General features: G+C 45.4%; 1 protein-coding gene across 5 annotated transcripts in view; it reads right to left on the minus strand.

Moving 5' to 3' along the window:
- The window catches only part of WDR61 (WD repeat domain 61), a 33664-nt gene extending 23961 nt beyond the window's left edge, over positions 1-9703 (minus strand). For 4 of the 5 annotated variants that reach the window (XM_027840740.1, XM_027840739.1, XM_027840737.1 and 1 more), the window contains exons 1-6: positions 9621-9703; positions 9071-9119; positions 8186-8213; positions 7013-7118; positions 3066-3238; positions 1711-1859 (exon numbers count right to left, since the gene is read on the minus strand). In XM_027840740.1, coding sequence (XP_027696541.1) covers positions 1711-1859; positions 3066-3238; positions 7013-7118; positions 8186-8213; positions 9071-9082 — 468 coding nt within the window. In that variant the 5' untranslated portion in view covers positions 9083-9119; positions 9621-9703. Of the gene's footprint in view, positions 1-1710; positions 1860-3065; positions 3239-7012; positions 7119-8185; positions 8214-9070; positions 9120-9620 lie in introns of those variants that run through there. The other variant, XM_027840741.1, reaches the window with a different exon arrangement.
- Between the last annotated feature and the right edge of the window lie 7138 nt (positions 9704-16841).

A 16841-nucleotide genomic window follows, 5' to 3' on the forward strand; every position in this document is an offset into this window, starting at 1 on the left:
ACACACACACACACACACACACACACACACACACACACACACACATTTAGATATACATATACACAGGCATATACATATAAAATTTCATCTGAACTTTGGTGGAATGGTCTTTTACTCATTTTAAAACAAAAGAAATGTAAATACTCTATAGCTACCACTGGTAAATAAAAGCAATTCTCAAACATTTAAAAAACAAAATGAAAGCAAAGTGGTAAAGTAGCACTGAAGGGGCAGAGAGAAAAAAGCTTTGCAAAGAAAAAGAAAGCAAGGAGGAAGGGAGGGGAGGGGTCCAAAAGCAGCCAACACCTCACCAGCGCTATCCAGGCAGGGGAGAGGGGAGGGAGCAGGGTTTGAGCTGCTCCAGATAGCACCAGAGCCAGGGAGCGATACCCACCTTAACCCCAACCCTTGGACAAAAAAACAGACGCTACTGTTACTGCCCCAAGCTGCCTCCAATGTTAGGAGGGACAGCAAGGAAGCGGATTGGTGAGAGGTCACTGAGAAGGGAGGCAACCTGTAGACACTCTGAAATAAAAGCTCCAAACAGCAAGAAACAACCACTAAAGCTTTATTCCTACCACAGCTTCCCCTCCTCCACCCTAGCAAAGAGGACAGAAGCATCCAAGAACAACCACTACAACTCCACCCCTAACATGCATAGGCTAGACCAGGGTTGGGAAGCCTGAGGCCTTCTAGATCCTTAAGGGCAGCCTTTGGACTGAGTCCAAATGTTAAACTAACAGGTTCCCCATCCCTTGAAAGATACCAGGGTAACTACAACAAAGTCTCTGCCTTCAAGAAGCTGAGTCACCAGAACACTCAAAGGGTCTCTTCAAAAAAAACACAAGGACACAGCAACACCCCTAGATCCCCAGCCCTCGATCAACTTTGAAGCCCCTACTGTGTGCACAAAAGGCACTCAAGCAGCAGCAGTGTTAGTGGCTGAATAAAGCGTGACTCTCTCTGTGATATGCAGGCAGCTGTAGGAAACTTCACTGATCCAAGTGAGTCTGAGGGAGGGCTAAGAATCCTAAAGAAGAATACAAATCAATGGGTGGGGTAGGGTGGGGGCTCATTTTAAATCCAGATGCCTCTGTATTAAAGGGGAAAAAATCCATAAAAACAGTAAATGGCAGGAGCTTACCTGATATAACAAATCAAAGAAATACTTTGATTTGAAAAAAAGAAATTCTACAATAAAAAAAGAACCAAGAGACAAAACTAACACAGAAACGCCAGCTGAATCAGCACCAGAAACGACAGAACATAAAAAGATCACCTAACTGGGTAATAAATATATTAGTGGAATTAAGAGAAGGCTCTAATTCTGCCAAGAAAAGTAAGGGAAGAATGAAAATAAGTTACAAAAATGTAAAGCAATCCACAAGAATGAAAAATGTTAATGGAAGTAACAGAAAAGCAAGATAAATGCTGGTCATACAAAGGGTGCCAGAGAATGTGGCCATCCAGGGCCTGAGTGTCAGACTCCCCACCATGCCACCCTGCAAACCTATGCCACAAAGTTTCCTTTAACAACTCTCGCTGACTGTCGGCCGAGGCCTAACGTGGTCAGTGCTGCACCTAAACAGACCCAGGGAATAAATCTCATCCAACATACACACTGTACTTGTATAGAAAAAAAGGAGATGAGAAACCTGGAGTGAAAATAACCAAGAGGAGGGTAGAGCCCAGGATGAAAGGATGGCTTACGTAGGCAATGCTGAGGATGAATTTCCCTCTTGTATCCAACGAGTATTCCTTTTTCCCGGTCTCAACACCAAAAATGTTTACTTTGCCCACATGGCTTCCTGTAGCCAAAAACTGGGAATCAGGTGAAAAAGCCAAGGACCAGGCATCCACTGTAAAGGGAAAGGAGAACAATTACTGGGATTGTTTCATGGTCTTCCGACCTGCTGTTCTTTTGGCTTGTTTTTTTGGTTTTTTACACTAAATTATACATTTTTGCATTACAAAATTTAACAAACTGTTCACCATTTGTAATTTTACACAAGTCACCGTTGGATGCATTTTATAAATTCCATAACTCGGCTTTCAATTCTCATATTTTGTTTCCACAAATATATTTCACATGCTTATTTACAGATACGGTTTAACCCTAACCCTAGGCACATTCCAGATAAGAGCATCGATTTCTCAAACTTCTGGCTCTGAGCTTGGAACCTGGAATGTCATTACTGCTGTGGGTTTAAGAGAATACTCAAACCTCGTACCATTATTCAACAGAGAGTCTATGGTCCATGAGACCAGTAGCTGTAGCTACTAAAGGAACTCAAATCAGTTCAAGTATCTGTCACATGCCTACTTCACGCAGACCCTGGGCTGAGCAATGAAAGATACCAGGATAACTACAACAAAGTCTCTGCCTTCAAGAAGCTGAGTCACCAGAACACTCAAAGGGTTTCTTCAAAAAGACAAGGGGACAGGAACAGCCCTAGACCCCAGCAAATTTCTTTCATAATAAAAAAGACTAATAATCATATGTTTCTTGGCAGTGGCCCATCAGCACTGCTTTTGTAACAGTCTAACTGAAGAGAAGGTAATCAAGCAGCGATGAAATTCCACACTCCTCCCTCACTGTGGAATGAAGGTCAGGCTTGGACCGTCCACTCCCCAGGGCAGGGTGAGAAAAGCCCTCGATCAACTTTGAAGCCCCTACTGTATGCACAAAAGGCACTCAAGCAGCAGCAGTGTTAGTGGCTGAACAAAGCATGACTCTCTCCATGATATGCAGGCATCTGTAGGAAACTTCACTGATCCAAGTGAGTCTGAGGGAGGGCTAAGAATCCTAAAGCAGGTAAGGATGGGAGATTAGGACACACAAAGGGAATTACAATGGCACTGGGAATGTGCACTTTGATTATATGAAACACTTCTATAAATAACTAAAGGAAATATTGCAAAGAGTTAAAATCACACAAAACATTTGCTAGATGAGGCCACAGATTTGCCCTATCAGAGTTTCTATGAAACTCTGTCTCTTCAGCAACAGCCTGGCTCTATCTTGTGCCAAAAAAAAAAAAAAAAAAAAAGAAGCTCCTTCTTACCCGGGCCAGCATCGATAGACTTCATTTGTTTGCCATTTTCCAAATCCCAGAGACGAATGTGAGCATCAAGAGAACTGGATGCGGCGATGGCCCCGGTCTGACTGATGTCCACGGACACCACGCCCAGCTGATGGCCCTCCAGACTCCACTGTAACTCCAGCTTCTCATTTTTCCTTCAACAAGAGGAAAGGGGGAAAGCAGTGAAGGTGAAATGGCCATTTGTCACTCCTCCTGAGGTCCATCAAGTGACAGAACACAAACATTCTGGATGTCCACTCTGCATGACTAATCATTTCTATGAGACACAATCAATCATAGGAAGGAGCTGAACCGGACAAGCACAAACATGAAACTAAGCAAAGAGCAGCAGTGTCTGCTGTCCATGGACCAGCACACGGCCACTAACTGACTGCCACATGGTAGTATATAAAAGAAAATGACAACGATTATAATAGCGGACACTTCTGTGTGGCATTCTGACTTACAAGGAGCCTCATCTCATATTATCCCAATAGCAAGTGAGGGAGGGAGGGAGGAAGAGAAGGAAGAAGCAAAGGAGGGAGGGAGGAAAGGAAGGGAGGGGAGGGGAAGAAGGAAAAAGGAAGGGAAGGAGGGAAGAATGAAGGAAGGAAAACCTTTCTTTTTTTCTTTTTTTTTAATGAGGCAGTTGGGGTTAAGTGACTTGCCCAGAGTCACACAGCTAGTATCAAGTGATCAAGTGTCTGAGGCCAGATTTGAGCTCAGGTCCTCCTGACTCCAGAGTCAGTGTTCTATCCCCCGTGCCACCGAGCTGCCCCAGGAAATCCTTTCTTAAACGTTTCACTGATGCACATCTTTGCATCAGCGTCATTTCCCCATGACCACTCCCTCCTTTCTAACAAGGGAGTACTATCAAGCCAAACAGATGATCACACTGGCCACATCTGACAACATGAGCTTTGGTTTGTACCTACAGTCCATATGGTATAGTGGAAAGGGCACTGGCTCTTGAGTCAAAGGATGTGAATTCAAATCCTGTTTCTGACATGTACTACTTATGTGATCTTGGGCAAGTCACTCTGTAGACCTCAAAAGTTAACTTATTTAGAACAGGAGAGGGCTTCACTATATGGTCTCTGGCGTCCCTCCTAACTCGAGAGCTATGACAATCTACAGGCAGGGGACGAACAAGCATTTATTAAGCATCTACTGTGTGCCAAGCACATCACAACTATTATCCCACTGGATCCTCACAATCACCTCGAGATAGGTGCTGTTTTTATTCCCATTTTACAGATGAGGAAACTGAGGTAGACATCAGTAAAGTGAGCTTGCCCAGGGTTACAGAGCTAGTAAGTGTTATAGGTCTCTAGTTCCTTTATGTATATATCAAATTCTCGAGACAATTTAAATACTGGACTTTCCTAAGAGATTTGTTTCAAAGAACAAGTGTCACTCCTTGGCTAGAAGGAATCCAGAAGTACATTTTATAGCTAAGGTAACTGAGGCCTGTAATATGTGTCAAAGCACATATATTTCTATATATTTCAAATATCTGTCCTTCATCAGACAAATGTATTTCAAAGACTTTTTTTTAACAACTACTTCTAAGTCTAGCTGCATTATTTTGTTCATGCAAAAGCTTTGCTATTTTATGTGATCAAAATTGTTCATTCTGTCTCCTTTAGTAACAGCTAGCTAGCATGCATATAGCACTCTAAGGTTTACATAACACTTTCCATGTTATCTCATTTGAGCATCGCTACCCCTTGGTTTGGTTAGGAATCCTCTTCCTAGCCAATTTTACCATTAACCTCTAATTATTATTATTTTTTTTTAAATAAAGGGATCCTGTATATTTAGGTTATTTATCTACTTAAAGCTTTTCAGGGTAAATGACTGTATAAGATAAGTGACATAAGCTTCAATTCTGCCCAGCTGCTTCCCAGTCTTTTTCAACAGTTTATCATGAATAGAACATCCTGTTCTTAGCAGATGCTCCCCTCAGATTTACTGAACACGACACTAAGGCTCAATTGCTTCAGGAGCTTGCTTATCCTAGTCTTACTTGACTCAAGTGACAAATGTTTCCAGTTTTCTTTGAATCTCAAAGATTCTTTAACTGGTCCACCCTCTCACCAGCAAGTAACAACAGGTAGCATTTTTGGAGCTTTTTGAGATTGGCAAAGTTCTTTATAAACAGCATCTCATTTTTGTCCTGAAAACAACCCCGGCAGGCAGGTACTCTTATTATCCCCATTTTTCAGATGAGGGAACTGAGGGAGACAGAGGTTAAGCGACTTGCTCAGGGAAACAGCAATTTTCAGAGGCCAGATGTGAATTCGTGCTTTCCTGACTTCATGTCTGGTGCTCTGCAGATGCACTAGAGATAATTTTGCTTACGCTTACACCTCTAATTTGTTTTCCTTCTTTTATTGCTATAGCAAGCATTTCTAAAACTAAATCAGATAGTAAAAGGGACAATGGTCATCCTTGCTTTGCTCATCATCTTACTAGAAAGGCCTCCCCACTCCTTAAATGATAGCTCTTTGTTTTAAACAGGTAATATCTATTATATTAAGGAAAGGTACAGTTATTCCTATGATTTTTAGTGTTTTTTATATAAAATTATCTTGTCAAAGGCCTTTTCTTCATCTATGGATGACTGTTATTTTTGCTATTAACATAGTCTGTTATGATTGAAGTTTTCCAAATGTCGAACCTTCCCAGCATTTCTGAGATAGATCCAACCTCTGTGATAAGAATTTATTCAATATTTTTACATCAACATTCATTAGATTGAGAGATTCCATAATTCTCTCTCTCCCCACTTTGGCTATCAGGCTTATATTTGTTTCACAGAAGGAATTTGGTAAGGTGAGGTGTTATTCTTGCAAAAAATGTATGTAATAAAGGAGCTAATATTTGATAGAATTCACCTGTGAGTACATCATCACATATTCCCTTCCCTCCCTTCTCTACACCCCCCCCCACATTTTCCTTTGGGAGTCAACCTATGGCTTGTTTGATTTGTTCTGAGATTGGGTTGTTTCAGTGTTCTGTATTGGATATTTTTATAAATGTTACTGCATTTAAGCTTTCAGTTTTGTTGGCATATAATTGGCCTTACATATGGTTTTGAGTAATTTCCTTGATTTCTTTTTCATTATGGATTCCCTTTTTTATTCTTGATTTTGGTCATTTATGCCTCATCTTTTTAAAAAAATCCAAGCAGGTAATGGTTTTACTATTATTAATCATTTCAGAAAAAAATAGTTCTAAGTTTTTACCAACTCAGCCATTTTTTTGTTTTCAATTTTGTTTCTTCTTTGATTTCTACAATATCTTTGTACATTTATTTGAGTTCTTCATTTGATGATTTTTCTACTTCTTTAAGTCGTATGCTCCTTTTTCTCTTTTGCTGATTAAAGCGTTTTGAGATATACATTTTCCCCTAAGGGTTGTTTTGGCTGCATCCCCCAAATATGATTAGATGCCAGAGAGCAGGTGAAAACATCTTAATGATATGTATGTGATAAAGGCCATTAGAATGTCTTTTAAACTTATACATGGGAGAGTATAAGGTCGGAAGATCATTAGCTGTTCCTCCTTTCCTACAACTCAGTATTTTCCTGATTACAACCACTGGTTTGCTTTTTCAGTAGTTGTAATTGTCTTTTTTTTGACTAAGCAATAAATTTTTCTTTGATTAATCTATCCCAGCCCCTTCCACATACATACCGGAGAGCAAATTAAAAAACAACAGCAAAACAAAAACAAAAACATCACAAATCTCTCAATACAGATCCACACAGTTTGGTAAAACAAATTCCCACGTATACATAAATGTGTATCTCTTTTTGCAACTTAAATTCACCACTGCTGAAGCCAAAAGAAAAAGATCCTGTAACCTGATGAGAATTCAAAAACTTCATTTAAGCCTAATGCTCCTAGAAAAATCAACTTACCATTTCCACACTTTGACTAGATCATCCAGGGATCCTGACACAATCATTTCAGAGTTCTCTCTTTGATTTGTCCCCCAGGCAACTGACCAGATGGCATCATCATGAGCTAGGGCAGGGAAAAATGGTTATTCATCACAAGAGGGTGAGTCATGAGGTGATAAAATGCTTCAAGCACAAGAACTCAAAAAGATATATGTTATAGTGGGGAGCCTTCAGGCAGAATGAATAACCACAACAAATGAAATCACAAATCCTTGAGATACTGAAGTATGTTTCAATCACATGTTTGTAAAATTTATACACCTAGTTCCATACCTCCATTAATGAAGAGGTTTGGAGTGTTACCTTTCTATTCAAACAAAAACCCTAAAACAGTCTTAAACTGGAGAACAGAACATTGGAGGGGGAGGGGGCAGGGAGAAGAGGTGGTAGCTGGAAAGTTCCCTAGAAATCATGAAACCCAGCCCAGTGGCACAGAGAATGTCATACACTTACAGATCCTTGATGGATTAAAATATTATCTGCCCAGGGCTATCTTTTTCAGACCAGACCTGTGATTTCACTATTTTAGGGAGGAATTTGTTCTCCCATTGCACATCCACACTCTCTTTGCAACTTAAAAAGATGTAGAGTTGCCAACAGCAGAACGAGCCTAAAAGACTTGTCCAGGGTCACAGAGAAAGGAAGTAACACCAGCAGGATCTGAACTTGGGTCTGCCTCAGAGGCCCACCTGCTATCCCCTACATCATGCTGCCTCTGGTACAATCCCATCACTTGGGTAAATATTTCAATCTGTGGGCTAGAGGCTCTTGCTGTCTGGGGCAGCGATAGAGGTCTTTGACAAAAGGTATTTAACATCAGAAGACCTAAGTTCCAGTCCCATCTCTAACACTAATTTGTTGTGTGACCATGGGTAACCATGTAATCAAAAAGGAATTTATATCTGATGCCTAAAGACTAGCCTGGTTAGGTTCAGAGAGAGAGGCTCCACATGAGGTTGGCTGAAGGGTACTGAATTTTTTCAGTCATAGCAAGTGATCCAATGTATTCCTTAACAACACACAAGGCAAAGTAAAGATGGGCTCAGGAACTGCAGCTCTGCAGAACAAGGAACTTTTAAAGCTGTTGCTTTCTGATGAGAAATGAAGGGCTGGAAGATAGTGCTTTCATACCTTGCTCTTGTTTGAAGAGAATGCTATACTGAAAAAAGAAGAATAATCAAATCACACAATTGGTCAGAGCTCAAAAACAGACCTTCTCTCTCCACCCCCTCCTCCCTCCCACAAAATTTCCACAGGAATCTTCCCTGACTGCACCGTGTCCAGACTCTAAACTCCACTAACAGTATCTTAGACTGTCTTGGGCCACAGGAACAAAGATCAGGAGCCAAAGGAGCCACAGAAGCTTCCCAGACCAACAGACAACATACAGGGAGGTCACCTCATCTTACCCACAGTAAAAAAGGTGCTGCCAGAAGAGAAACTGTTATCTTTTGGTGTGCTTAGATCTCCATCTCCTCACCTCAAGTACACAACTTCAAAAGGTCAGGAGTGTGCTCTTAGACATATTTATATCACCTTTACATGGCCTTGCAAAGAGCAAATGACTTGTTCAGTTGTTTCTGTCCTGTCTGACCCTTTGTGACTTCAGCTGCGGTTTTCGGGGCAAAGAAGCTGGAGTGGTTTGCCACTTCCTTCTCCAGCTTCCTTCTCACAGATGAGGAAACTGAGGCAAACCGGGTTGAGTGACCTGCCCAGCTGGGAAGTTATCTGAGGCCGCATCTGAACTCAGGTCTTCCTGACCCCTGGCCTGGCGCTTCAAGCATCGTTGCTCCCAGACCAGCCCCTGCCTGCCCAGGCACCACTGGGGCCATTCGGCTTAGGGCTCAGGTGACCCCCATTCCCCAAAGTACGGTATGTACGCAGCGCCTCTTGAGAAGGCAAGCCTCCCGAGGGCAGGGAACGTTTCACTTCTATCTCTGCAAGGCCCGGGACACTCGAGAAGCTCCGCAGACTGAGCTGAACCCCGCGATGGCCCAATGCCGCCTCCACGCTTACCTGGACACTCATTTCTTCAGGCCGGGATGAACGGACGTGGGCAGATGTTCTGTGGAGGAAGCAGGGGTTAGCCTCTGACGGACCCCTTGCCCAAAGTCCCCGCTCAGACCTTCGTGCGCGTCAAACCCGAAAGCATCCTCCCGGCACACCTTAGGCCCCAGCGGCTTCGCGGGCTGGGGAGGAGCTCGTGGTCATCGGGCACAAGGCCGCCGAAAGGCCCCGGCCTCGGCATCATCCCCACAGAGCAGGCCCATCCTACCTCTCCTCACACAACCGGGGGACACGGCCAAGTCCCCGAGTTGGGGGGGAGGTCTGAGACGGGCACGCTGCCCCCTGCACCCCCCGCGGCTTTCCCGAGGCGCCCCCCACCCCGGAGACCCGAGGCTCTCTGCTCCCACCTCCCCAGCGAGGGAGGCCCTTGGGCGGGAAAGCCTCCGAGGCCCCTCCGGACAGACAGCCCGCTCCGGGCCAGGCCGGCCTGCCCCCTTCGCCGCGGCCCACTTGGGCTGCCCAGCCCCCCGCCCCCAGGGTCCCCTAGCCCCTGCCTCACCGGCTCCGGAATCCCCTGCTCGGCCTCGGCCTCCGTCGTAGCGGTTCGGCTCTCAACTTCTTCCTTGGCGACAGCGGCGCCGAGTTATGACGTACGAGCGGCGCGCGGCGCGAGGGGAGGACGTCACGTCGCCGCGTGCGCGCCACGGGTCCCTGTGGAGTCCGGTCACCCCCTGCTGGGCTCAGGCAAAAAGGAAAGAAGGATAAGGTGACCCTCGGGCCACGCCTCCTACCCTATGGCCACGCCTCTTAGATCCTTCCCCCCGCCCCCACTCTTCCCCGCAGGGCTCTACAGCAAAAGAGCCAAAGAAAGGAGGGAGAGGCCTCGGGCCACGCCCATTCACCATGGCCCCGCCTTTTCCGGCGGGCGCAGGAGGCGAGAAGATAGGAAGGGGAGGGAAGGCTGGAAGGCCTTCAGGCCACGCCCCCAAACCCGAGTCGCGCCCAATGCGTCCGACTCCGCCCCCATCCTTACGGCCCCTCCCCTCCAGACTAGGGATTCCTGAAAAAAAAAATAAACAAAAACACCTGACGCGGGACAGAGGCAGGGCGGGGAAGCGCGGAACTCACTTCCGGTGAACACAACCACCACAACTACCACAACTACCGCAACCACCGCAACCACCGCAACCACCGCAACCACCGCAACCACCGCAACCACCGCGAAAGGGGCCTCCAGCCCCGCCCAGCGGGTCTGCACGGGTGCGGGAAGCTTCCACCTTGGGAGTTCCGCCCCACGCGCGTGGAATAGTCACGAGTGTCTGCGCGGGGGCAGTGCCCTCGCCTCTGTGCGTCATTTGGCTCGGGCTGCCTCGTCTCGCGCGCGGAAGCAAAGGGTGATGTCAATGTCGCCCTTGCGACGCCGCTTGGCCACGCCCCCTGCTCTCTGACCACGTGGCCTCGTCACCCCACGCCTGGACCCTTGCAATCGCCGCCCGGTGGGTCCGCCTGCCTCAACCTCCCCACCCCAGTCTGTCCTCCAAAGCTGGGGTTTGACTCTCTCACTGCCCCACTCAAAGTCCGGGGGTCCCCATCGCCTCCAGGAGCAAGTGCCAAATTCCGTTCGGCATTCAAAGCCCTTCGTGACGCACCCTCCAGGTGATCCAGCGGCGCTGGCTTCTTTGCTGTGACGCCAGGCATTTGCTCTGGCTGTCTCCCACCCCCAGCGCTCTCCCCTCTCCTCTCCGCCTTCCGGCACCCTTCAGCTCCCAGCTAAAACCCCACGTTCTATAGCAAGTGTGTCTCATGGGACCCGACGGCACAGACTGGGAGGGAGGTCTCTTGTGGTCCTGATTTTTGTTGTGTCCAAGAAGAGAAAATTACGCTCCCTCCCCCCCCCCCGATGATTTTCTTCTGGATGGAGTCAAGTGACTAATAAAAACCCCCTTTATTCTAACACCTTCCCTCTCTCGATTATCTCCATAGCATCCCTCATGCATCTTGTTTGTACAGAATTGTTTTAATGCTGACATGTGACACGCATGAAGCATCTAGGTGGTTCAGTGGCTAGAGGACTGCCCTTAGAGTCAGGAAGACCTGAGTTCAAATGCAGCCTCAGAAGCTTACTAGCAGTGTGACCGTGGGAAAATCACTTAACCTCTGCCTCAGTTTCCTCCTAAAACAGAGATAATAATGGTACCCACCTCCCTAGGTTGTTATGAGGATCAAATGAGATAACATTATTAAGTGCTTAGCATTGTGCCTGACACCTAGTAGGCGATATATAAATGCTAAAAAAAAAAATTATTACTATTATTATATTGTTACTGTGGTTGTTTTCTCCCGCATTATACTGGGAGTTCCTTGAGAGCAGGGTTTTTTCCCTTTTTTTGCATCCTCAGCACTTAGCACAGTGCCTTGCACACAGTAGGGGCTTAATAAATGCTTTTTTTACTTGACTTAATGTAAAGAGCCCAAGAATGGTAGCCCCGGAACTTGGTTCTAATGCTGACTGAGGCAAGTCACTTCCATAAATGAGAAGCTAGGTGGCACTGTGGACATAGCTCTGGACAGGGTCAGGAAGCGCTTAGAATCTGGCCTCAGCCATGTAACCACTCAGTGTCTCTGGGCAAGTCGCTGGGCCTCTGTCAGCCTGTTTCCTCATTTGTAAAATGGGGATGATAATATTAGCATCCACCTTATGAAGTTTAGAGAATCAAACATGATTAATATATGTGAAGGACTTTGTAAAGCTTAAAGCACTATATCACTGTTAGTTTTTATTTACCTCCCTGGACCTTGTTTTCCTCTTCTGTATAATAAAGAAGCCTGAAAGGATCACCTGTAAGATCTGTTCCCCTGAAATGCCAAGGCTCCAAGTCAACATCAGCATTCTACAGTGGAAAGAGCCCTGTATTTGGAGACAGACACCCTGGGTCCAAATCCTGACTGCCCCTTAACTATAATAGCTGATCTTGGGACATCACCTTGTATCCCTGGGCCTCGGTTTCCTTATCTGTAAAACAAAGTGGGCGGACACCAAAGTTCCCTTCCGATTCCGAATCTATGATATATGATCCTACCCTGAAACCCAGAATCACAGAATCTCCCACTTGGGAGGAATCTCACCAAAGCCAGACAGCTTTCAGCCGTTATAGTATCAGGAGAAACTGTTTTAGGAAGATCACTCCCGGATATGGATAAAATATCTCTGAAATGGTCGTGCTGGCCAATGAAATACTGTAACGATAAGATTAGAAAGGTCTTTTGGAACCCAGATTGTGGAGAACATTTGAATGCCAGACTAAGGAGGTTTGTTTTTTGTTTTTGTTTTTAGCAAGAGTAACCTTGTCCCTTGGGGAAAATATTCAGTCAAGATTTATGAAGAATGAATTTGGAAAGGAGACAACTTAGGACACTTAAGATAGGGGAAGAAGGCCTGAATTAAGGTGGTAGCAGTAGAGTTGGAGAGATGGATGGAGAAATACTGAGAAAATAGAATTAGCGTCTCTTGGAAACTGACTGACCATGGAAAGTAAGGGAGGAGGAGGAGGAGGAGGCATAGGACAAATAATAGAATTTTACTAATCGACTTTTCTTAAGCACCTCCTCTGTACACGGTGCTGTTAGTCTCTGACATAGCTGTTATGCAGATTGATAAATCCTTAGAATGGGAAGAAACCCTAGAGCAGAGGTGGGGAACCTGCCCTAGAGATAATTTTGTCCATCCTTCTCTTTTGACAGAAGAGGAAACTGAGGACCACTGAGTTTAAGTGATGTGCCTAAGGTCAATAATCTAGTCAATACAACTGAAGTGCAAACCCAGGTCCTCTGACTCAGCCCAGCGCTCTCTCCACTGACGCCATAATTTCAAGGAATCTATGTACAGTAGTAATAAGTCATGTTATGGAAAGGTTCTGTTATCTCTCCTGGGGCAGCGGCTCCTATGAAATACAGAAAAGGCTTGTCATGGTGTAAAACAAAACCTCTCCCCTCCTGAACCTTCGGGGAATGAATGACTCATTTGGCCACGCCAAGTTTTCCAGACAGCAAAGGGCACCCAAAAGCTTGTCCAACAATCCTCTCCCCTCCTTGCTCCTCCAAGTTCTCATTCCCCATTTTTTTTCCTTGCCTCCTCCAAGATATTTCCTAGATCCAAGCTCAACCGCCCTCACTTGCTTCCATGGGAAAAAGTGTTCCCAAACTGATTACAGCAAGCCAAGGTCCTGGAGTCTTAGCCTGAGCATCTGCTTCCTGAAACAGTAGGGCCAGGAGAAACTGACATCAGCCCCCAGAGTGAGGCAGCTCCTCCAATCAATGGGCCATGCTTACCATCTCAAAAACCACTGAAATGCAACAGAGGATGCATTGCAATGCTCATCGTCTTCCTCCTACATCATCCTTCTGTCTGCCTCTCCCTCCTCTGCACCTCACACCCCTGTCCTCCTCAAACATCACCACCCCAGGCTTGAGCATTTCCTGAAAAACAAAAAAAAACCTTGCAAAGAGAAGGTAAACCTGCCTTCAGACTTTGGGGATTTTTGTTTTGTTTTATATAATTTTATATTCTTTTGAATAAACCAAAAAAAGAGCATTTCCACAAAAGACAAAAAGAAATTGTATAAAACCACGAATCTCCATTTCATACTACTGATTTCTTGGGGCAGTCAGCACTCGTCCTGACCTTTGTCTTGCCACTGGACTACAGTGATCCTGGAGGGGAGTGCAAGGTGAGACTGATGGTTCTGTCTCACTTAAATCCAATTCACACTCAAGTCTAAGGCATCACCCTCGTGACGTCATTGGTCCTCTGAGGACGAAGGATGAACACAACTTGATTTCTTAAAAAGTCTTTCGTATGAGATGTCTTTTTGGCAGGAGGATGGGAGGAGGGGTCATGGAGAAATTTAGGTAATGTAAAATAAATACATCGATGGAAATTTTAAGTATATAATAAATTCCACACATTATTTTCGGAACGGTCCTGCTTGTCTGTGCTTTCTTCTCAGCTTCCTCTCCTGTTTTCTTCTATGCATCCGTGACTGTTCTGGCAGCTCTACCTCGTGGTGGGAGGTGGGCAGAGTAGAAAGAATCCTGAGAGAGGAAGTGTTGTTGAGGATAAGCCCTGAAGTCAGGTACACCTGGGTTCAAATTCTGACTCTAGCACCTAATACCTGTGTTACTGTGGACAAGTCATCTTACTTATAGACAAGATGCTGATCTACAGAAGTGGAAAGAGGTCTGGGGAGAAGAGACAGAGAGACACCCTGAACTGGGAGTCAGGATACCTGGGTTCTAGGCTTGGTCCTGCCCTTATGTGACCTGGAGGCCACTTTTCTCCCCACTCTCCATGTTTCAATTTCATTATCTGTTCCATGGCAATAGTTTTGTGAAGGTCAGATCACCCCACCCTTCACCAGCTTGTCTTAGATACCTCATATTGCAAAATTAGAGATGTTTTCCTTTAGCTTTTTGAAGATTCTGTCCAGGAATGGGCCAGTATGTAACGATGATGACTCCCAACTCCAGGCCAAGCTGGACAGATGAGTGATTCCACTATTTTTCCTAAAGTAGGAATGGGTAGCACTGAGTCATCCCCACTCAGTCCTCCCCTTTGTGATACTTTACAATTTATAAAATGCTCTCTTCGCAACAATACAGTGAGGAAGGTAGTCTAAATCTCATCATTCCTATTTTATGGATGAGAAAATTGTGGCTAGGGAGGGAAGGGTGGGGAGAGGGTGAGTGATTTGTCTCTAGTTACCAAATTAGTAAGTAACAGAACAAATAAAACTGCAGGCAGTGTGATTTAGTTGAAAGAACACTGGATCTGGCTGGTGTCAGAGAACCTGGTTCAAATCCTGGCTTTACTATTTACTACCTAAGTGACCTTGGACAGGTCCCTTCTCAGGGTCTCAGTTTCCAAATCCATAAAAGGCAGGGGAGGGAGGGTTACCTAGCTGACCTCTAGGTTTTAGACCTAGGATCATAATGAGCAATCTTGCTACTATATCTCTTTGCTCTAAGTGTATTTTCAAGATGCCTGGTCAGGATTAGGGAGCCCATTATGTCTGGAAGATGAAATGGGTCTCTGTCCAGAGCTTATTGCCCAACGAACTTTTTATACACTAGGTAGCCAGGTGGCACAGTGGACAGATAACTGGGCCTGAAGTCAGGAAGACCTGAATTCAAATCCAACCATAGACATTTGCTAGCCCATGTGACCCTGGGCAAATCACTTAAACCTCTGCCTCAGTCTCCCCATCTGGAAAATGTAGACTCAGTTTCCTCCTCTGTAAAATGGAAATAATAATAGCTGTGCCATCTATCTCACAAGGCTATTTTGGGGCTTAAATGAGATCAGAGATGTAAAAATGCTTCCCAAACTTTCATGCTCTATGTAAATATTGGTTCTTATTATAAGGACCTCATGCCATCTCTAGAGAGTTAGAATCTAAGCCATTTCTACATTTCTCTTTGAAAAATAATTTCAGCTAACCTAAGGGATGATTCATTGCTTTCCCTTCCTCCCTGCCCCCTCATAACCCTTCTGTGAATCCTGGAGAACATCTGTGGAGCAGATCGAGGGCTTGTGATTGGGAATGGGGTCACTTCATACTAAGGATCTGAGTCACCCCCACCTCCTGGTCCAGTAATACGAGTGGATGTGATGGGCCATGCTGCTGTGGGATAGGAGGGAGCGGTCGTAAATCAGGACAGATGCTGAGTGGGATGTGGGTGTGGGGACTCCAGATGTAGCCTCTGTCAGAGGATGAAGGGATTTTGCTGCTGTTTGTATGACACCATGGAGAATAACAATACCAACCCCAAAAGCCCATCAAATTACTGGAAGTATCCAGTGAGGAACCCTCCAACTCCTTGGGGAAATGAGTAGCAATGGAACCCTTTGAAGAGCAAACTGAGGTGCCCACGGTCCCTCTCAAAGCTAGATCCCACAATTCTAGGAAGGATTCCCCTAAGATCCAATTCTAAGAGAAGTGAAACACAACACACAAGAATTTGTGATCTGATCCTTGTAGAGAACTCCCAGTGTGGGAGCTCCCTCCAACACACTGACACTTATTCCCTCTCTGTCCAGGTTTTCAAGATATTGCCTGAGACTGAGAGAGATTGAAGTGATTTGCCCTGAATCACACAGCTTAGAAGGACAACTAGGTGGCACAATAGTTAGAGCACTCATCTACCCAAGTTCAAATCTGACCTCAGACACTTACTAGTTGTGTGACCTTGGGTAAGTCACTTAACCCCGTTTGCCTTAATTCATCATGTGTAAGATGAGTTGGAGAAGGAAATGGCAAATCACTCTAGTCTTCTGTACCTAGAAAACCCCAAAGAGTTAGACATGACTGAAATAACTGAGCAAAAACAAAATTAAAATCACTAGTTAAATCTCCTCTCTCATTGGGGAAAAGAAAGGACAGAAGATTCTTATCCACATCCTAGAAACCACACTGGTACAGGGGTAGCCTCAATACTAGAGATTAGCAGTCCCAGCTCCAGGCCACAGGACAGTCTGTCCAGTTTCTCCCCTCATTCAATAGGGTCCTTCACCCTGCCACTCCCCCCAGATCCCTGTGGTCCAAGCACAGTACAGGAAGGGGTGCAAGTTCCTGGAGCGTTCAGAGTGGGAATAGAGAGAGGCGCCCCAGGGATAAGGAGGATCCATGGGGTGGGGGTAGGGGGTTCCTGGGGCCACTGTCAGAGAACTTGGCCCATCAGTGCAAGGAAGGAACTCTGTTCTGGGAGTCAGGAGACCTGGGCT

This window comes from Vombatus ursinus, unplaced genomic scaffold (assembly GCF_900497805.2).
Source record: "Vombatus ursinus unplaced genomic scaffold, bare-nosed wombat genome assembly UNPS02014847.1, whole genome shotgun sequence".
NCBI classification, from domain to species: Eukaryota; Metazoa; Chordata; class Mammalia; order Diprotodontia; family Vombatidae; genus Vombatus; species Vombatus ursinus.